General features: G+C 35.5%; 1 protein-coding gene across 1 annotated transcript; it reads left to right on the forward strand.

Annotated features, from left to right (window-relative positions):
* The first annotated feature begins 5 nt into the window (after positions 1 to 5).
* LOC112749739 (magnesium-chelatase subunit ChlD, chloroplastic) lies at positions 6 to 5,319 on the forward strand. Its single transcript, XM_025798098.3, has 14 exons — positions 6 to 538; positions 650 to 734; positions 832 to 1,148; positions 1,325 to 1,448; positions 1,815 to 1,907; positions 2,380 to 2,475; positions 2,573 to 2,707; positions 2,880 to 3,080; positions 3,372 to 3,527; positions 3,709 to 3,816; positions 4,219 to 4,353; positions 4,521 to 4,682; positions 4,812 to 4,932; positions 5,024 to 5,319. Exons 1-14 carry the CDS (start codon positions 129 to 131, stop codon positions 5,107 to 5,109), a joined length of 2,229 nt encoding a protein of 742 aa, XP_025653883.1. The 5' UTR covers positions 6 to 128; the 3' UTR covers positions 5,110 to 5,319.
* The last annotated feature ends 17,906 nt before the right edge of the window (positions 5,320 to 23,225 follow it).

Consider the following 23,225-nt stretch of genomic DNA (forward strand, 5'->3'; position numbering starts at 1 on the left):
TTAGAGGATAAACCTACCAGTAATTTATTTATTTTTTAACTTATTGAGAGAGAGAGAGAGAGGTAGCTATTGGGAGAGAACAAACGGATAAGAGAGTTGATGATAGTCAGAGTCTCTGAAGAACAGCAATGGGTTTCGCACTGTCATTCACTCTAGCAGCTCCAACCTTCTCGAATGTTCCTACTCTTCAATCTCGCTCTCCTCTCTATTGCGCTCTGAGATTCGGTTCAAATAATTCGCGCATTCAGAGGATCCGTTCTGAATCCCAAAATGGAGCTGTTGTCGCTGCAGAGAGTGAAATTCCAGAGTCTTCTAATTACGGAAGACACTACTTCCCACTCGCCGCCGTTGTTGGCCAAGATGCTATCAAAACTGCTCTGTTGCTTGGCGCCATTGACCCTGCCATTGGTGGAATTGCCATTTCTGGTAGGCGTGGAACCGCCAAAACTGTCATGGCACGTGGATTGCACGCGGTCCTCCCACCTATTGAAGTTGTCCTTGGTTCCATTGCAAATGCTGATCCATCTTCCCCTCAAGAGTAAGCTCACTCACCTTCATTTTGCTAGATTCGATGTCGACTATAGTAGCAATTTTATCAATCATAATCCTGATAGGAACTAGGAAGTTGTAACAGTATTTGTAATTGTAGGTGGGAAGATGGTCTTGACCAGCGCGTGGAATATGATTCCGATGGAAATGTTAAAACTCGTATTGTAAAGTCTCCCTTTGTGCAGGTAGTGTCAATAATCCAGCATTCATTTTCTGTTAACTGTATATGGGAGAGTTATTTTTCTATTGAAGAAAATCCTCATGTATTCATTTATATCTTAGATTCCTCTTGGAGTCACAGAGGACAGACTCATTGGATCGGTTGATGTTGAGGAGTCTGTGAAAACAGGCACAACTGTTTTCCAGCCTGGCCTACTAGCGGAAGCTCATAGAGGTGTTTTATATGTTGATGAGATCAATCTTTTGGATGAGGGTATTAGTAATTTGCTCCTTAATGTACTGACTGAAGGAGTCAATATTGTCGAACGCGAGGGAATCAGCTTCAAGCACCCCTGCAGGCCCCTCTTGATTGCTACCTACAATCCAGAAGAGGGTGCTGTTCGTGAACATCTATTAGATCGTGTAGCAATTAATTTGAGGTACTGATTGCTTTGACACCCCCCTTTTCTTTCTTCATGGTCTCTTTTGTTTGCTGAGGGAGGTCCAAGACCTAGGGTGGGGATGTCAAGAGTGTACTAAATTATTTCCTCGAACATGGAATTCTTTTCCACATCTTGACCAGCTATCTTATTTCTAACTACGCACCCATCTGCAGCGCAGATCTTCCAATGAGTTTTGAAGAACGCGTTGCTGCTGTTGGAATTGCTACAGAATTTCAGGAAAAGAGTAGCCAAGTGTTTAAAATGGTCGAAGAGGAAACAGACAGTGCAAAAACTCAGGTATTTCTAGGAGGGAAAATGAAGAGAATAAATAAGAGTAGCCTTAGGACTGATATATGAACTTAGGAAATGAAAACACCTAAAAGTGATGTTATACTACTACTATAGTTTTTCTGGCGGGGCTATAACTAAAATGACATTTTCTCAAAACTGATAATGTCAAGAACTCAAGATTGATAGGCAGAAGCCATAGGCATTTATCAGAAAACTTTGCTTTTTAAGGCGGAGATATGTATATTCTACAACCAAACAACTGAATTTACAAAATTTATTGGCCCTTGTTCTTTTTAAGGTTTGTTGATATTAGCTTTTATCTGTAGGTTGTCAATTAAATGTTATAGTATTTGCAATATTTTCCTACTGCAGATCATCTTGGCTAGGGAGTATCTAAAGGATGTTTCCATTAGCAGAGAACAATTGAAGTACCTGGTTTTCGAAGCTTTACGAGGTGGTTGCCAGGTTAAATCTCTATAACCTGTTAAATTTCAGCACAAATTTTTTATATATTTGATGTGTCGCAGGAGATATCCAGAAGTTATTTGAACTGATCGTGATTACTTTGATCCTATATTGATTTCATTTCAGAACATTTTGTCCCTTGAGGGTGGTAACTGATTCTTCTGTCTTGTGAAATACATTAGCATGGAAGTCTCATTCTTTTGTTATTTGCAGATAAATACATCCTTCAAATTTTTTGCTACAGTTTTTAAAGATACAGAAGTAGTTGAACTTTTGCTTCAATAAGAGATAAAACTTTAAAAAGAATGTTGAAGCATTCTGACATCTTGTTTTGTCATCTACAAATATACTTAATTCAATAGAGAGAGAGAAAAAAAAATTGCTCTGTGATCACAGTAGTTATACCAAGCCATTTTTTTGAAAGCCCTCATCATATGGATTGATCATTTTAAATAGTTATTATGAACAACAGGGGCACAGAGCTGAGCTATATGCTGCTCGTGTTGCAAAGTGCTTAGCTGCTCTGGAGGGACGTGATAAGGTTTATGTGGATGACCTGAAAAAAGCTGTAAGCTTTCTTTAAGTGCAAGTTTCGCACATCAATGTTACTTTCTAAAATAAACAGTCTTTCTGATAAATTATTTAACATTTCTTTTTTGATACAGGTTGAACTGGTTATTCTTCCCCGGTCAATTGTTAGTGAGAACCCACCAGAGCAGCAAAATCAGCAGCCTCCCCCTCCACCTCCTCCTCCCCAAAACCAAGAAGGCGATGAACAGAATGAAGAGGAAGAACAAGAGGTTGAGTAAAGCATCTTTCAAGTCAACAAAACTTTGATTACAATATGTTTTTGAAAGCAATAGATGTTGGCCAGAAAATATATTAGCCATTCCTGTTCAGTGGGTTTCCTAATTCTTTTAGTATCCACCTTGCTGTTCTTATACAATTTTAAATATTTTTCATTCTGCACAGGATGAAAATGATAAAGAGAATGAGCAGCAGCAAGAGCAATTACCCGAAGAGTTTATCTTTGATGCTGAAGGTGGCTTGGTAGATGAGAAACTTCTCTTCTTTGCCCAACAAGCTCAGAGACGCCGTGGGAGGGCTGGAAGGGCAAAGAATGTCATATTTTCAGAGGATAGAGGCCGGTACATCAAGCCAATGCTTCCAAAGGTCAGCTACTCCAAAAGTCATTCATTTTTCCTACAATCAAAAAAGATAATATCAAATATCTGTCTGATTTGCAGGTGTTTCTAATTTTTTCTTGGAACATTGATGAATGCCTTTAGGTTATATAATTTAATGATTTGATTAGTTTGTAAACTGTATTGGGTTGCATTTGTATCATTTTATTCTAGTTTGACTATATTTTTGCTAAAAAGTAATTGAATCAAGATTACTTCTTTTCATTACAACCTTATATTTGATATGCTTTTTTTCCACAAATGTCATTACCATTTGCAGGGCCCTGTAAAGAGATTAGCAGTTGATGCAACCCTTAGAGCTGCTGCACCTTACCAAAAGTTGCGGAGGGCAAAAGACTCTGAAAGTCGTAGAAAAGTATTTGTTGAGAAAACTGACATGAGGGCGAAGAGAATGGCGCGAAAAGCTGGAGCTTTGGTATGTATATCTACATTTGAAGTATTTTACTATAAAGTAAAAAGTAATCATTTTAGATAATTGCACTTTGCATACTCTAATATGGATAATCTAAATCAAAAGTAGTCTGAAGTGAAGTTTGTTATGGTAAGCTTTTATACAAGCTTTTGTTTCCTTAGTCTAAAATCTATAATTACTGCAGGTGATATTTGTAGTTGACGCAAGTGGAAGCATGGCATTGAACAGGATGCAGAATGCGAAAGGTGCAGCACTTAAACTTCTGGCTGAAAGTTATACAAGCAGGGATCAGGTGAGCAGGTCTCATGTTTTTAACGTTGAAGAGGAATCTCTTTATAATTTAATGGTGAATGAAAATGAAGCATCAAAATATGCAGAAAGTACATGTGCTCCCTATCCTGTAGGTTTTATATACAAGGTCCCAAATATGGGATAATGATATTGCAATACTTTGAACACAGAATACTTTTAGAAGAAAACATTTAAGTTGCCTGTATGATTCAACTGGTGCAGCTAAATTTAATATATATTAGTTTAAAATTTATGGCACATCAAAGAATATATGTGCCGGACTTAACAGAAAAACATGTTTCCTTTTTCTGTTTGTTCAATAACATGCTAATTTTTATTCCAAAGAAACAAAAAAAGGGATCCCTTGACTAATAAATAATGGTTATTTGCTCTTGATACATAGGTATCTATAATTCCCTTCCGTGGAGATGCAGCTGAAGTTCTCTTGCCACCTTCGAGATCAATTGCAATGGCAAGGAAACGGCTTGAAAGGCTTCCATGTGGTGGAGGTTCACCTCTTGCCCATGGCCTTACCACGGTATGCAAATCATGCCTGCTTAGTACAGTAAAATGTCATAACACTGCCACATAATTGATTCATGTTGTAAAGATTAAACAATGCCTTAGTGTTATGACATACTATGATGCTTTAACGTTCATCTAAATCTTCTTAAGCCTGATGTTCCTTTTATGGTAAATCTTTAGGCTGTTAGGGTTGGATTAAATGCCGAAAAAAGTGGTGATGTTGGGCGTGTGATGATTGTTGCAATCACTGATGGCAGAGCAAACATATCCCTAAAAAGATCAACTGACCCGGAAGCTGCTGCTGCCTCTGATGCCCCCAAACCTTCAGCTCAAGATTTGAAGGTACGGAATGAGGATATGACCAACAATTTCAACTTCCTATTTTACCTTTCTTGCTAGTCCCTAAAAGAATTCTGTTGGTTCCACCTTGTCTTGCTCTAAAACTGATCGTTAACTTTGTTTTGTATAAAGGATGAAATTCTTGAGGTGGCTGGGAAAATCTACAAAGCCGGAATGTCGCTCCTTGTCATCGACACCGAAAATAAGTTTGTCTCAACGGGTTTCGCCAAGGAAATTGCTAGAGTTGCCCAAGGTTTGTGAAATTGTACAAAGTTGCTGAATCAATTCATTTCTCAAATCTCTGCATTAATAATAAATTAAAAAAACAACCCTCTATACTGCAGGGAAGTATTATTATTTGCCAAATGCTTCAGACGCTGTTATCTCATCGGCAACAAAGGATGCTTTATCAGCGTTGAAGAATTCATGAAGCTCTGAGAACTAAGTAGCCATTAGCCAAGCTCGACCCATATTTCTTTTATCTGTTTTGCTCCACCTTAATGTAAATTGTGTATCATGCAATGATCTATCATCTTTTTAAGTCCAAGGAAGTATCTTAATAACGGTTTCCGCTCTATCTGTTTATAAGTATAATTATTGGTATCTTCCAAATGAGAAATGTACAAATGCAGATTTGAGATTTCTTGTCCCCATGTAAATTATAAAGGAAGTTTACAAGTGAAGAAGTGAAGTGCAAGTGTGCAACCGTTTTTGCATGCAACGCACCAAGTGTGAAACATTGAGGAAGGTTGTGCATTGAGGGTAAGTGTGGGAGGAAGAAGAATACAGTGAAGGGTTAGGTGTGAAGGGTTAGGTGTGAAGGGTTAGGTTTCAGTGAAGGGTTAGGGTTTCAGAGAGAGAGGAAGGAAAAATGGTTCGTGATTTTACCAAAACTGAAGAACATATTATTGAATATCTGGATCATCCTCAATCGATAAGTATTTTTTTTTTTATTTTATGATGAATAAATAAATATATTTATTTGTATTTTATGTATTTGTGCTTTAACTAATAATTTTATTGTTATTATTATTATTATTATTATTATTATTATTATTATTATTATTATTGTTATTATTATTGTTATTATCATTTGTGTTTTCATTGTATTTGAGTAATTATCATTATGATTAAGTCTCTGAAAAAAAATTATTACTGTGATTAGTATATTGTTAATTTTTATAATACTGTTTAATAATTTTTTATTATTTTTTAATAATTTATTATTATTTTTATGATAATTATAATACTATTTATAAAATTATCATTATCTTGTTCTTATTATTATTTTTTAATATAATAATAAGGACAAAATGTACGATTAAACCAAATGGAGGATCAAATTACACAATTCTACCAAATTTAAAAACGTTACCTGGATTTCTCAAAAGCACCTTATGTAATTCGAATGAGCCCCATTCGAATTAGAAAAACCAAAAGTAATTCGAATTAGACCAATTCGAATTAGTAGTGATGCTTGTAATTCAAATTATGCATGCATGTAGTGTTAGGATAGTTCGAATCAGAGTGATTCAAATTATGCATGCAAGGAGGGCTTTAGTAATTCGAATGAGTCTGTTTCGATTTATATATATATATATATATATATATATATATATATATATATATATATATATATATATATATATATATAATTCGAAATTGACTGCTTCGAATTATCAAGCCCCCGACGTGTATAAATATGGTGTGAACGTGAATTCCTCCCATTAGAGTGAAACACAATGGTTAGTGAGGAAAGTTTTTTAGTGTTGGTGCACTATAGAGGGTTAATTAAGAAAAAAACACGTTCTGGTATTAAGTTTACTCACAAGGATCCCCTCAGTATTTTTCTGAAACCTACAACGAGCTTCGCTGACTTCCTGAATTCTATAATACAGAAACTGGGGTTACAACGTGTGAAACGGGTTGCGAAGTTATTTTATCGCATTCCGATCTCAGTTCTGCGAGATGATGTGAAATACGATTTGTTTGTCATAGGGAGTGACAAGGATTTGGAGGTTCTATTCCATTGTCGTCGGCAGTTTCCCGAGGTCAAGACACCTGAGCTGTTGGCAAAGCTTGTAGATGTGCTCTTTAGTTCAGGTGGTTCAAACTGGAATACCCAAACTCCAACAACGACAGCCTGTTCTAGTTCGAGACCTATTGGTGCATCTTCATCCGTGCCTGTGATTGCACCTCAGGAAGTGGTGATTGCCTCCCCGTCCTTCGTAGTTGATCTCAACCGCAGTGGTGACGAAAAAATTGGTATTATTGATAGGGCGCCGGTTTCATTATAGCGTGGGACACCAGATGGTATAGACGATGCATTGTCGGATGATGATGACACTGATGATGTGGAGCCGGACATCATTGCCGATGATAGCGGTTATGACATAGTAGCGAGTAATTCAGTTAGGGCTGATGGAGCATCCAGCTCAGGGACTCAGTAGTACCCCCTGCACTTTTCATCTTTGGACTTGGATGCCATGAGCAGGAGGGGATTCCTGGCAAACCTATTGGATTTGGTGCCAAAGATACTCAGGGTACCGGAGGTCTATCAAAGTTTCAGGATAAAGAGGAGGCCATGTTAAGCGTGAAGACATATAGCATCCGACTCGGGGTACAGTACAAAGTGGTCGAGTCCGATTATCGCAAGTACCTTGGGAAGTGTACGGAATTTGGCAACGGGTGCACATGGTTGATTAGGATCAGTCTCTACTGGCGTAGAGGTATTTGGGAGGTAAAACGGTACAATGGACCTTATACTTGTCTGGCCACGTCGATCTCGAGCGATCACAAGAGTCTTATTATCATGTGATCTCGGCCTACATCCTGCCAATGGTTAGAGCTGATGCAGCCGTCTGTATCAAGGTACTTCTGAATGCGACAGAGGCATATTTCGTGTTTAGGCCGACTTATAGGAGGGTTTGGTTGTCCCAATACGAGCTCTTCGCTCAACACGACGCCTATCTGGAACATCATCCACCCAATCTATGTCAGGAACTCGACCTGCACCTCGTTGAGTCGCCTCGACCGGAATAGGAACGGCCCTGGGGTTACCGAGAAAGAGCTCAGGTCACAGGAATCTCCTGCCATGCTGGCTCCACCAATCCAGAAACTCATGCTACGGACCTGGGTCTGGCACAACATCAAACCTAAGCACATGATCTGCCCAGTTGTCCGAATGAAGGTGCCAAAACTGCAAGCTGTATGAGAATCAACGATCACCACCTCTGCCATCCTTCAACATCAAAAAGTCGATGTCTAGTGCGGCTCGGGGTCGAGGCTGTACTCCACCAAACTGCGGTAGCACCCGATCTATCTGGTGCCACTTTATGACAGCAAAATATATTAACGCTGTCACAAACCTTTATAACGCCGTATGCTGAGGCTCCAATATCTCCGGATGCACAACTTGAACTACGTCATGAGAGCTATACGGCATCCAAATAAACTGTGAACAGAAAAAGTTATGAAACGTCATCATTGATTATACAGCGTTGCTAATCTAAGAGAGATTTTAATTATAAGGAGTGGTTGAAATACTCACATCCCCGGCCTGTAAGAGATCTATCCTGAGCCTCCAACTCGCAGCTCGAGGTCCCTTCTCGCTCGCTATAGGGTTGTGACCTGACCACCTGCAACCCACACCCAGTTTATCACTAAATGAAGCTAAAACCAAATAATAGAATAGAAAAATTATGAATAGGATAAAATAATAGCATATAATGAACCTAACACCTAATAATTATGACAAATAAAGCATTTGAATATAATAGTACCTCGAGGCCAAAGGCCAGCCGAACGTATCTATCCAGTGGGTCTGAATCCAGAAAACTGCCAGAAGATCCATGACTGAAGTAGCTGTAACGATCTAGCTAACTTCACTACGTGTTTGTTCGCCACGCGGCACATGCACCGGTATAACCACGAGAGAGAAACTGTACCCACCCATGTCCTCAAACCTGGCTACGTATGGCAGCCACCTAATGTGAATGCGAGTACCAGACTTATCACTAAATAGTTGAGTCTCCAACAGTATCATGATATAGGCCCGAGCATACCTCCTAACAGTGGGTTCATTGGCTCTATAAGGAAGCTCTCCGAATGTCTCTTGGAACCAGCTGCAGTTCATTGCGAACTTCTGGATGCAGTTCAAAGGAGGCAATACACCCAGCTGTGTAATCGTACACTCCTCAAACGGCATATGAAACATGTGCATATCCGGACGTCACCGCTTCATGAATGCACTAACCAGGGCCTCATCCAACCTAAACTAGCTCTCGTTCAGCCTTGTAAGATGGTATAAACCGGCCATCTGCAAATACGAAACGATCCTCTCGTCCAGGCGCATACCCTGCTGCCGTCGCATGCTCATAATACATCGGTGGGGCTGCATAAAGAATGTATCAGATTGTCTCTCAGTTCGGAACATATTTATACAACATCATTCACTAATGCATATCTTAATCTAAATAATACAACTTGTACTCTACCAAATAATGTTACGCGTTAAGATGGAAAATAACATCATATATACATCAAATTGGGCCTAATAAAAAAAATATTTTCTCAAAAATATTTTCTTAAAAAATAGTATAATATTAACATAAAAAATTTACTTCAATAATTACTATTCATATTAACAAAAAAAAATCTTACTATAAATAAGTTTCACCCTCTATTATCCTTACTACTCATACTTTTTTATTTATTTGTAATCACTAATATAACCACTCTATCTAACTTAACAACGACAAATAATGACTACCATTATAACAAACAAAAAGCAAAAATATAAAAACAACACATTAAATCCTATTTTAAAAGAAAAAGTGTGCACTAACCTCTTCATTGATGACAGCAGCTATATGGGCGACCCCATCCAAATGATAAAGTCGGTCCAGGTTATCCCGCAGCTGAATATGATGTTGAACACTTTTTAGATTCGTAGGGAAAGAGTTTTCTATGGGATTTGGTGGGGCAGGGGTTTGGGATTGTAGTTCGAATGGGCTCAATTCGAACTCTATTTATAGGAAAAGGCTTTGTAATTCGAATGAGTGTAATTCGAATTACCATGGGCAGCGTAAACCGTGTGTAATTCAAAACAGCCTGTTTCAAATTACTATGTGCAGCAAATGGTGGGCTAATTTGAATTTGGCTGATTCGAATTAGTGTGACTCGTGTGTGTAATTCGAATCAAGGTGATTCGAATTACCCTAGGATTCTATGCATGCATAATTCGAATTGGTCCAATTCGATTTATGTTGATCACTTGTAATTAGAATTTGAGTGATTCGAATTACATAAAATACTCCTTCTAGTAGATTCTTATAACGTTTTTTTTTTTTTTTTTGTAAAATTGTGTAATATTTGCCTCCATTTGGTTTATATATGTGATTTGTCCTAATAATAACTGTTATTTTTAATATATTATTAACAGAGTATTTTTTTTAAGAACTTTGTTATGGTTATTATTATTGTTATTATTATTATTATTAGTAACTTTATTATAATTATTATCATGGGTAACGTTGTTGTTATTGTTGTTATTAGTATTTTTATAATACTGTTAGTTATAAACTATGAACATTATTATTATTATTATTATTATTATTATTATTATTATTATTATTATTATTATTATTATTATTGTGATAGTTATAGTTGTTGTTAGTTATTAAGAAAAGTATTAATACTTTTATTAATGTTATTGTTAACACTAATTATAATTATGAAGTAATATTAATAATTATCATTTTTTTTTTGCAGGTTATCAGAAATTTGTTGCCTAGAAAACTAGATCCGCCAAAGACCTTTAACGAGATAGCTGCAGCGTCATTAGTATTTACTGGGTTTCAACACATTTCACGAGTAGGCGAAATGAGATGTCATTCTGCACTCTTAAGTGCCTTGATGGAATGATGGAGGTCAAAAATCCACACGCTTCACCTTCCAGTCGGCGAAGTGACAGTGACGCTGGAAGACGTGACACACATTCTTGGCCTCTCGGTTAATGGGGATCCCGTCACGAGTAGAACAGACAGCAGTCGCCAGTTTTTTGTGGAGAACTGCATCGCTTGTTTTGGTCGGGAGTCCGGTACGCACGATCATGTCTTGGGTAAGGTAAATCTTGTATGGGTCCGGCATTGTACAGACATCGAACCGTGTGACACGCAGGAGTCCATTGAGCGGTACATTCGGGCTCACATTTTCTGCGTGCTCGGAACGGTTGTGTTTATGGATAAGTCTACCACTTTATTGAACTCGAAGTTTCTGCCTCTACTTCGAAATTTCTACTAGATTCCACTATACAGTTGGGGGGCAGCCAGTTTGGTACATTTATACAGATCATTGTGTCATGCATCACAATACAACTGTAAAGAGATGGATAGGCCACTCATACTACTTTTTGTTTGGGCATGGGAGCGTATGGCATTCCTGGCGCATATTCCCCGCGATCAACTCGTCGATGTTGGTGTTCCACTTGCGCGACGGTATTTTTTTACTATTATTATTGTTGTTGTTGTTGTTGTTGTTGTTGTTGTTGTTGTTGTTGTTCTTATTGCAATCATTCTAATCTTGTTTAGGTGGAGTCATTGGCGCCGGCATACAAGATATACAAGGAAGCCTACTGTGCATTTTAGGCGAGGGCTCGATGACATGAGTCAACGATGTAAGTTTTAACCATTTATGTTAGGCTGCTTATTTAGAATAATAATTTTACTAATCGGCCTCATGGTTACTAATGTACAGTTTATATGGAGGCCGTATATGGGAGTGGGGGTTCCTGACTACCTCGCTGTAAATTTGTTTATGTGCTCCCCAAAGTCGCCATTAGTGTCATTCGAATGTATAGAGTGGCATCTGACAGACCGAGTTAGACGACAGTTCGGGCTGCAACAACTTCCACCAGACCCGGCATTCGAGATTGGTCGTGATCATTACAAGCGGTTGATAGGCCCACAGAACCATGACTAGAGAGACAGGAACAGTCAATGGGTTAACTTGTGGATATCTGGCCGCTATAACACACTGCAGTTAGGGGATGAGATTGTCGACTTTCATCTTCTCTGGTGTACTACAAGTGGTACACACAGCATTACGGGCATCACCTACGACTGTCAGATAGAGTTGCACCCTGCACCATAATCCTTTCATTTCGCATAGAATATCCGCGGCTCAAACTCATAAACAGTGTAATAAACTCCTCTAGAGATGGTGTAGCTTTTGATTGCAGATATCACCGACTCTCTAGAACCAAATTCCATTCCGACACTAATCTCACCATCTTCCGCCGCAACATTGCCTTCACCTACGACATGCGAACCACCGTCAGTCGGACAAGGCAAATAAAATGGTAGTGGTAACTTTAATTAATAATCACGACATACCTATATTCGCATACTCGAAAAATTCCAGAGCATGCATGGCTTCGAGATCCAGAGTCTGCATAAAAGACAGAACACCAAAGCGGTGCTGGCTTACAATCATATCCGCTTCATTTTGCACCGCTAGATTGCCTGCCAAGTCTCCGTCATTGTTTTCGTCATTGACTTCATAGTTGGCTTCGAACTCCTTTTCACTATTGTTGTTATCTTCTTCCCAGTCCATATCCCCGAGCTCATCAACATTGACTTCCCCGCCAACCGCGTCCATCCCCGTATACTGTTCGAACTCAATGTACAGCTCTATTATCGGCACGTGAAATCGGGTTTGTTGATAAATACAGAACATCTGCTACATGCTTGCGTCGTAGTGATGGACATTATTTGAAACTGTATCAGCCGACCAAATACTTGTACAGAATTTCTGTATAAAATGTTGCTCACCCTTTTCGAAATGTGACTTTGTATTATCACAAAGACCATTTTGTAATGGTGCATGGAATATCAAACGAAAACTGACATTCACAAACAAAAGTCACTCCTTCGTGTGTGTTTGGTATAATCTCACCGTTATAATACGCTCGCAAATTTGTAATACCTTCTATAACCTCAACCTCACCTAACCTGACTTTTTTGACACAACTAATTGACAAAAAAACTCACAATTATGACATATGTTCAAGGAAGAGAAATAGGAGTACAAGTGAAGTGAGGAGATTAGGCAAGGCTCTCGATTAAAATATTTTTTTAACACAATGCAACCTGCATTTTGAAGCTTTCGAAAAAAAAAAAAAGCTTTCGACACATTAAAAACACAAGCTGCATTTTAGAGTTTCAAAAAATATTTAAATATTGCCCATCTATAAATTCAGGCTGCGTTTGGGCCAAAAGAAAATAAAAAATTTGAAAAATCTTAAAAAACTAAAATGCAGGCTGCATTTTATTATTTTGATAATAATAAAAAAAAACAAATGAAAAGGATAAAATGCAGGTTGCGATTTGGACTGACACCATAACAGTGAAAATTTTTAACACATGTCCATTTCATTGCACTACACTATAATATTTTTCATATGAAAAAAAATGAGTCTCAAAATGAACATGACATGGCTATATTTATAATTTTTTTTATCATTGATTTAATTTCTCTAGAACAATGAAAAGTTAAAGAATCACACAAAAAAAATGAAAAGTTAAAAGAATAAACTATCATTGATTTAATTGCTCTAAAGCAATAATTGCTAGTTGTTTTCACTCAATCTCATTACTTTTGTTGGTAAAATTGATGTTGCACCATAAAAGATAAGTTTTTATTAAAAAACTATCCAAACTTTAAAAAATTATTCAAGATTTTAAATTATCCTTTTTAAGTTAATTTAATCTTAATCTCAACTCTAATTTTATCCACTCCCAATTCCAAATCTATCACTGTCCCAACTCTTTCCAACAATAAAAAGCAGTATCCGAAGAATCCACCAAATTCTATAGCTACTGTCATAGCCATGAACCCTCGTAACGTCGCTCCTTGTCGCCACAATCACTTCGGATTTATCCTTGTCTCTCTTCTTCTTTAACTCACGCTGTTAGAACACAGACTCTAACAACAAGGTCGTAGTGCCAACGACATTCTCCAACTAGAATGCTACAACTATAGTGGTAGAGGAATCTAACATCTTCGATCTCAGTATCTCCCTGTATGCATCCAATGATAACAAATCAAGTCCCTTCTATTCTCCGATGCGGGATTTCCGAGCTTCCACAAGCCATTACGAACGGCGCCAAAATTGAAAGGTCCCTTTCCTCCGTCGTGCGCCATAACAGAGAAATCCATGCCCCGCACGGTTCAGTCGTAGTGATTGAATAAATGTAGTTCGGCCAATGGAGTTTCCCGCATTGAATGAATGAGGGACAAGTGTTGAATTTGATAAGGTGCAGGTGATTTTGCTGTTTGGTTCGGGTACAAACAAGGAGAGAGTAGTGGCAGGTGATGGTGGCTATTATTGATGGGATTCTAGTGGGAGAAATTTTAATTATTCAACTAGCATTAAAATATTAATATTGGAATGTTGTAGTACTAATTTGTACAATGTTGTTGTTTCTTTGACCAATCATGGTTTTATTAATTCTTTTGATAATAGAACTTCTTGAAGAGAGAGAAAGAAAGTGAAAGACCAGAGCTATTTGAGTTTGATCGATTATGGGGATAGGGCTTAATTTAATTATAGTTAGGTGTAGTGTAATGTTAGAAAAAAAATGAAAGGAAAAAAATGGCAGAACATTGAAATACGTGGAGTTAGATTAAGAGGAATAGTTTAAAAATTTTAAAGGAAAAATTATTATAAAAGACTATTAGAGAGATTTAATTATTAAAAAGGACTGTTAATACGAAAATTATTAAAAAGAGTTAATTTTTATAATATTTAGAGAGAATGATAGAATCTTTTTTGAGAGAGACAAATATATCTTTAAATGATTTTTTTTATTTATTTTTTTGTAAATATATTTTCTTTAATTATCTTCTATTATATTTAAATCCTTATTTACACGCTTTTATCTATAATAACAAGTGTAATTATTTGTGCTATGCAGGTGATAAGATTGAAATCATAATTTTAAATTATTTTTTAAAAATTATTTTAAAATATAATAATTTGATTAATAAAAAAGTAATATGTTGTGCATTTTTTTTAATCTAGTGTTAATTGGATTAACTCTAAAATAGTTATTAATCTGTTTTAATAATCTACTTTTTCAATAAATCAGACATATATATTGAATGTGATCATAAATAATATAGTAATAGTTAAATCCACCAACAAATATATTGGCTATTATCACACTATAAAACAAATTAAATATAAAGGCTATTAGCACTTATAAATCTATAAAATCGCACTGTCTTTGATTCGTACAAGGGTTTACTTATCAAATAAACTTAAAATATGAACAAAAAATATTTACAAAATGGACCTAGTATCACTTGAAAGAATCATGAAAAATAATCAACTTACCTTATTATCCATGAAAACCATTTCTATGTAAGCTAAGTCGTCTTGTTCTTGTCAAATTTGGATGCAACTTTTCATAACCTTATATATTAATTTTGTTATATATATATATATATATATATATATATATATATATATATATATATATATATATATATATATATTACAGTAGTTTTTCTTAATATACATACATATACATAAATAATTCTATACATATACATAAATAAAAATATATATGAATTATATTTTGTTAAACTCTATATTATCGGTTATTAAAATATTTAAATCACATATATTAATTATTTTTTGTTATAATTATTTCGTTTTATATATATGATTATTTTTTATTCTACAATCATGTAATAATTTTTTATTTTTATATCCATATATATTCTTTAATTTCGGTCCCATTCATATGTATATTAACATTTTTTTTAATAGTGATGTTTTAATTTTTTGTTTTCCTTTTTTCACGTTTTTTTTAAATTGTGATGTTTTAATATTTCTTTTTCTTTTCTTAATCTCCAATTTACCATTAGTAAGTCTTTTTACTCATATTTTTTCTTACTTATTTATCTTTGGCAAAAAATTACTTCTCTTGATTCTTGTATGTAATAAAAATTATTAGTTTATCATAAATGTTTGTTCAATGTCTTTTAAATTTATAGGGCACTATTTATTTTAACTAATGATATGCATATGTTTAGTGCTAAATGATATGGCTAAAACAACTAAAAGTTAATATTCAAGAAGAGATAGAGGTTACTTAATTTGACCGAAACAATCAATTTCTTGACGTTTTGTACTTGTTATGATATAGTGTCAAACACTATAATACCTTTGGACTGGCCGATTCAACTAAGTTAATCGGGAACTGGTTATCTGGCCGGTCCGGTTGATGCCTAAAATCGTCTTACAAAAAACTAGTTAAAAAATTGGTCGAACCGATAATTAACCGATGAACCGACTGAATCAAACTATTTTTTGAACTCCCGGTTCACTACTCTCCTCAAAACGGCGCCCTTTTGATCCCAAAAAAAAAAAAAAAAAACAAAAAAAACAAAAAGAAAAAAGAACCCTCAGCCTAGAAGCCAAAACACCCATGTCTCCCTCCCCCTTCAATCTCTCACAAACGCTGAAACTCCCAAAGCCCCACTCACCAATCCTAACCCTATTAGAGCAAATCAGCAGAAGGTTGGCTCTTCTCCTCGCATTGCCAGAAGGTTGGCTCATCCTCTGTCCTCGTCCTCATTGTCAGCCGCCCTGTCCTTGTTGTGGAGCCTGTGTCTGTCTTTACCTGTGGAAGGTCTGGTTGCTTCTCCTCGGTGTCACACGAAGGCCTGCACGGAGCTATTCATGTTGCCCTGTCCCTCTTCGAGCTCCCTCTATCTCTTTCTCACTGTGACGTATCTCTCTGTTCGGCGATGGAGTAATTGCCGTGCCGTCACCTCCCTCACTGCCGGTAAGCACCGGTGCATCGATTTAACAAATTCTAAACTCTCTCACACTTTTATGGACAATATTACACAGTTTTATTCTGGTTCCAGGAGGATACATGGCCTTGCAACTCTTGGTCTCTCTCACTTTATTTGTTGTTGGTTATATCATCTCCATCCTTTTTACATCCCCTACCCTCACCATGAAAGTTTTTGCTCTAACTTGCTTTCTTGCATCCCCAATTGTCTGCAATTGATTGAGAAAGTAATTTATATCAATTTATTGTATTTTGTATGTGTGCCTAAATCACAGAAATCTGATTCAAAAAGCATGCAATTGATTGAGTAACTATTGAGTAATTATTGAGTAGCTATGGTACTTCACTGTATTGTTAAATTTTGATAATGATTCTGATTTCTGAGTTGTTGATTGCTGGTTTTTTATGGTGGTGTTGATTTGTTTATTCTGAACTTGGGAAGAATAATGTTGTTGCTGCTTTTGTTGTTAAGTTTTTGGTTTTTATAAATTTTATGAAATTGGAATAGTTGTTGATGGTTGATTTGAATAATTTTGTTGATGGTATTTCACTGCTCTCTTAAATTTTGATGGATGATAGTTGATGGTGTTTTATTAAATTTTTTGAAATAGTTTTGTTGATGATTGATATTGTTTTTTTATATTTTAAATTATATATTAAATTTTTAATAATTTTATTTTGTATTTAATTAAACCGATTGGACCCGGTAAAATAATTGAACCATTGAACCAGTCACTCTACCGGTTCGTTCTCGCAACCTTGACAAAAACCTCTTTCGTGTCACGATTGCTGCATACCTCTCCAATGCCTCCAACTTTGTTTTGACCACAGGTTCCTCATACGCGGACTTGAAGTCTGTGACCAGCTTTCTCCTACGCATGAACTCTAGGTAGTGCTAAAAATGCTCAACGAATTCCCTCATGTTATATCCATTGTGTATAAATTTTCCTATCTGCATGTTAAGCGCTTCACGCCTTGAGGTTGTCTTCAACCTAGCAAAAAATTTTACCCTAATATGCGTGTTAAACCACAACTGCTTTCTTTCATACATGTCAATAACCCGATGATTATGCTCCAATCCAAACTCAGCAACTGTTTTAGACTATGACTTCTCAAACTCATCCACATCAAGGTAACAAATGCAAAAGTTAGTAAGAAACCTTGGACGTCCTACGCCACTAGTGCCATTTCTTAGCAAATGCCAACTACACAGTCTATGATGAGCATGTGAAAACACCAAATTGATTGTGTTTCTCATTGTCAAGTCTCTATCTGTTATGACAAATTTTGGTTCCTTTCCTTTCATTGCCTCCAAAAATACCTGCAACAACCAAACATAACTATCCTCCCCTTCGTTACTAAGGATGTGCAGCCAAATACAACCATCCGCGTGTGATGGTCAACCCCCAAGAATACAGACAGTGGATATTTGTACCAATTCCTTCCATATGTAGCATCAAACCCCAGAATGTCCCCCCAAATACATACTACAAGAAAAATACTCATTCAGGTACACTTGAAAAGTGTAGCCAAAAGTAAAAAAATGATGCCTTAAGCTACGACTACGCTTTCTGGGCTACGGCTACGCTTTTTGGGGTGATTCCTATTTGGCCGTTGCCTATTATCAAAGGCTACGCTTTTCTGCACCAAGGGCTACGCTTTTGGCGTTTGGGAATAGGGTGCGCTTTCCAAGTGATGCTGTCCAGGACCAAAGGCTACGCTTTTCAGCTTTCATTTTTGCCAGAATAGGCTACACTTTTCGACGCTACTGCATCACCTGTAAAGCGTAGCCACATTGTATACCATGGCTACTTTTTATAAGTGTAGCCTTAGGTCTCTCGTTTTTTTTTTTTGTATACTATAGCTATTGTATATAAGTGTAGCCTTAGGTCTCGTTTTTTTTCCTGTATATATATATATATATATATATATATATATATATATATATATATATATATATATATATATATATATATATATATAGTTTTCTAATAATTATTAATACATCATAATAGTTAATAATATGATTACATGTATAATAATTCTGTGTTTTTATTTAAATGAGTTGAATATTATAAAATAAAAATAAATACATAATTATACTAAATAATTTCTTTAAATAATAAAAATTATCTCTAACCAAAAATATTTATAATAATGATTCATAAGTAATACTCTACAAAAAAAAAAACATATCCTACATACATAAGTATCTTCTAATAAAAGTCATTAGTCAACCATATATGTAAAGATTCTAAACAGTACTCTATCTTAGCCAATAAACCACAATAATAATCATCTTAATCTTCACTGCTTAATCTTCATTGTTACCTTACATAATTATATAGAAAAGCAGTTAGAAAAATATTCATAATGATCCATGGGTAAAAAAACACGATGGTCCATATAAACTGTCTTCCGACTATGTTTTAGTTGAAAGCTATAGGTATTTTTGTTGCAACAAGAGCAAGCCAATTTTTCCTTTGTACTCCACTCAGACAACATAGCATAAGCAGGAAAATCGTTGATTGTCCATAAAAGAGCTGCCCGCATTTGAAAGGTCTCATTCTTTGACGCAACATAAGTTTCGACCCCTATCTCCCACAACAACTTCAAGTCTTCTATCAATGGTTGTAGATACACATCAATGTCTTTACCAGGTGATTGTGACCCAGGAATAAACAAAGAAAGCATACAATATTCGGATTTCATGCACATCTACAGAGGTAAGTTGTATACCATCAACATCACGGGCCACATGCTCCATGAAATGTTCATGCTACGAAATGGGTTGAACCCATCACTTGACAAGTCTAGTCTAATATTGCACGATTCTTTTGCAAATTATTCATCCATTTCATCAAGGTTCTTCCATGCCAAGCCATCAGCAGGATGCTTTAACGTCCCATCTTTTACGCGCTCCTCATCATGCCACCTCAGACTAGTTGCCGTCTTTGAGTACATAAATAATCTCTGAAGTCTTAGAATTATAGGAAAGTATCTCAGAGTCTTTGCAGGAGTAGAACGACCTTTCTTGTCAGGTTGGTTCTCGCTATTATCACTAGAATTTTTAGTATATCGAGAAGTTCCACACACACGATATTGTTTTTCATCCTTTAGTTCTTTTCTATATAGGAGGCAATCATTAGGACAAGCATCAATTTTTTTATAATCAAAACCTAAATCTCTTATCATAGCCTTCATCTTATGGAAAGATGAAGGTATGTTAATGTCAGGCATTGCCTCTTTCAATAGCTCAAGAAGTAAAGTGAAGGAGGCATTGCTCCAACCGTGTAAACACTTTAACAAGTACAGACAGATGGTAAAAGATAATGTAAAAAATTTCTTGCAACCCGGGTATAACTCTTGACTTGCCCCATCTATTAAATTGTAAAACTTTTTAGCCTCTTCATTTTGACCTACAGTAACACCCTCAGCATGAGGTACATCTCCAAATGCATCATTAAGCAGTCCTTCAATGTCATCGCGTGCACCTTCTTCATCATCCGTGTCATCGTCAACAACCATCGAGATTGTCCATTCCCCATGATTAATCCATGTTCTATATCCCTTAACAAATTCGTTGGCTACTAAATGGTTAAATACCACATCTCTTCTATACCAATTAATATTACAACACCTCTTACAAGGAAATTGAATTTTTCGTCCGTCCAGTTCTCCCTCAGAGTATGCAAAGTCTAAAAAACTAATAACACCATTGATATACTCTTTGCTATACCTCGGTAGATCCATCCAATCCTTTGGCATATCACAAAACCTAATCGATAATTATTAAATTTTTTAGGAGGAAAATTTATAAGGGGTCGCAAAGTGAAGATAAAAAGAATAGAGGAGGAAGTGTGTTATTCGCTATAAAGGGAATGGGCAATAAAAAGGACTTTCAAAGCCTTATAATTAGGTTGGAAAATAGTTCCTAGTCTTAGAAGTAATTCTCTAGAAACCCATTGAAGTAAAACAAATAAAGAGAAACATCAAATTTATAGTACAAATATAATAAGTTAAATTACAACTTCAAAACTAACAAAATAAAAGAATTAAAGTATGCATTGTACCTTGCCATGACACGATCAACGTTTTAACAAAATCTGCTTGGAAGACCTTAACCAAAAACTTCCGCCTTCAATCTTGGTCAATGCAAAAAAAACAAAGTCAACATTCTAATAATATTTTTGCAACCATTCATAAGAAACTCAAACGCAAATTATAATAAATTTTTTGCAATCCTACAGTTGCTATATAAATTTTCAGGAGGGAGTTTTTTAAAATAAAAAATATAAATATTTAATCAACAAATTTTATTATCAGATTTAAGTAAAAGCATTTTGTAGGTGAATAGTAAGTTAAAAATTAAAATTATTACTAGAAGCGTGAAGAGTAGCAGGGCAGGAAAAAAAAGACAACCTAGAAGAAGGTAAAAATTAGGGCAGAACCGGATAGCACAGGGCAGAAGAGCAGCAGGCAGAATTGAAGAAGGCAACGGTGACAAGCATACAGAAATCCAGAATCAGTCTTATTCCTTTTTGTATGGATTAACAGTGAAATCAATCAACAACACTAAGCAGCAAAATGTGCACTCATACAAAGGTTTTAGTCAATGGAGGCAACGTTGAGGTCTAAAATAGGATTTATCTCTTTCACTTTTTAATGTATCACAGCACAAAGCAGAAACCAAAGAAAACACAACAAGTAATTTCACTCAGCGATCCCTTGATTTCTATCAAAGATTCTAACTATAGTTTTCCGTGGGCAGCATCTCTCTATAATAAATCCTTCAAGATTTGGTTCTCTCACAAAAATTTCAATTTTAAAAGAAGTACATAAAGATCATAAAGAAGTACATCCAAGAGTGCCTTAAGTTGTCATATATCCAAGTAAGTTTCAAAGAAGTACATAAAGATCATAAACCCTGAAAACTGATTAGATGACAAAAATAAATCAGGTATATCCTATATGTTTCTGGCATGTAATATTACCACAGTCATACACAGATTAAAATCATTTTCAGATGGGGTACAAGACAACTCAAAGTTTCTTTCCAGTTCATTTTAATTTCGTGCAACAGTAACTTGCAAAGTAGTACAACACGAAATGAAAAATCCGAACTGACAATGAGTCTAACTCATTTATTGAACAAATTTTGGCATGGAACTGATAGGCAGAAACCATAATACCTGACTTCAATTTCTCATCCACGGCCTAGTCAAGGGCTTTTTGAGCTGGTTCGGTCAATGGAGGAGGTTCGGGGCTAAAGAAATACAGGTCAGATTTCCCAAGTAGCTCTACTGTTTCTTCTGGTACTTTGAAAAGAGAAATTTCATTGGCTCTCAAGAATTTTGCAGCTTTACTTGTTCCTAAAAGAATACAAAAAAAAATTATGTTAGTGCTTATGAGGAGCTATAAATTTAGAAAATGGATTCATTCAACTTCATGAAATCAAGATGGAAGGACATTGCTTTCTGATCAGCGCTAAGACAGCACACACTTCAGGATTGCTGTTTAAGACTGAAGTTGGAAATCAAGTTTTATTTAGTATCCAATCCAAATTCTGACCTGACCTTCCCACGATTTACAACCATAAAATTTTACCATTGCATTTCTTTTTATTCAAAGAATATCATATTGCTCTTGTTTCAAACACTGCAACAAAACTCTACATCATTATAACATCCTCGCACTTGGTTCTTGCGCAAAATAACCAAATACCTTAAAACATAACTTCGATACAAGTAATTCCCAAAAAGGAAACATATGAAGCAAATGGTAATGCAATTGGATAAGTTCACTGCCAGTAACATTAAGCAAGCTACAACTGAAATTTAAAAGACACAATTATGCATTCAATCAATGGATACTGCACAAGTCCAGTGGCTGAATCACATCCTTCATGGCAAAACACAAATCAAGCATGGTATCGCTATATATTACTGAAATTTCAAAAGGCATCCAATTACAACAAGTTAAGTAAGTGGTACTGATTAGCACCTGACATGTTAAGTAAGTGAATAAGTGTGAGTATCAAAATTGTTTAAGGTAGAGTTAATGTCAAAAATAAAAACCAGACAAATTGATTTCACAATTTATATATTACATGCAAACTTTTTATTTTACTTATTTATTTATTGTTAACTTTTTATTTCTTTTTTTGCAATTTGCATAATTCTATTCTCTATTATCATAAAGTCAAATTTAAAAACTATATTTGGATCTACTAAGAGTAAGAAACCAAATTAGAAACAAAAAATGATTCAAGAAAAATCTGATAATGCAGGAAACAAATGCTGCTAAATTGTCAGAAAGCAAGCTGCGTGAGAACTTGAACAAACTACAGGTAAAATATTTTGGTTTAACACAAAAAAATGCAGAACACAAAAAGAGAAGTATGTTCTTCATTTTTCAAATTTCACTGTAAGGACACTATTCTATTCTTTATCAGAAGGTAGGATAAACATAAAAAATCACTAATCTAACAATACTCACTAATCTATTAAACCAAGCATCTTCATCAACAACAACATGTATGTTATTAAATCATAATTCACAAACCCATATTTCATAGATTAAAACCCCCAAATTAAAACCTCTAAAATCAGAACCCTAAACCTCTAAAATTGCAAAACCAAATACAAATCAATACATACATATTCAACGATATGAG

This window comes from Arachis hypogaea, chromosome 15 (assembly GCF_003086295.3).
Source record: "Arachis hypogaea cultivar Tifrunner chromosome 15, arahy.Tifrunner.gnm2.J5K5, whole genome shotgun sequence".
Classification (NCBI taxonomy): Eukaryota; Viridiplantae; Streptophyta; class Magnoliopsida; order Fabales; family Fabaceae; genus Arachis; species Arachis hypogaea.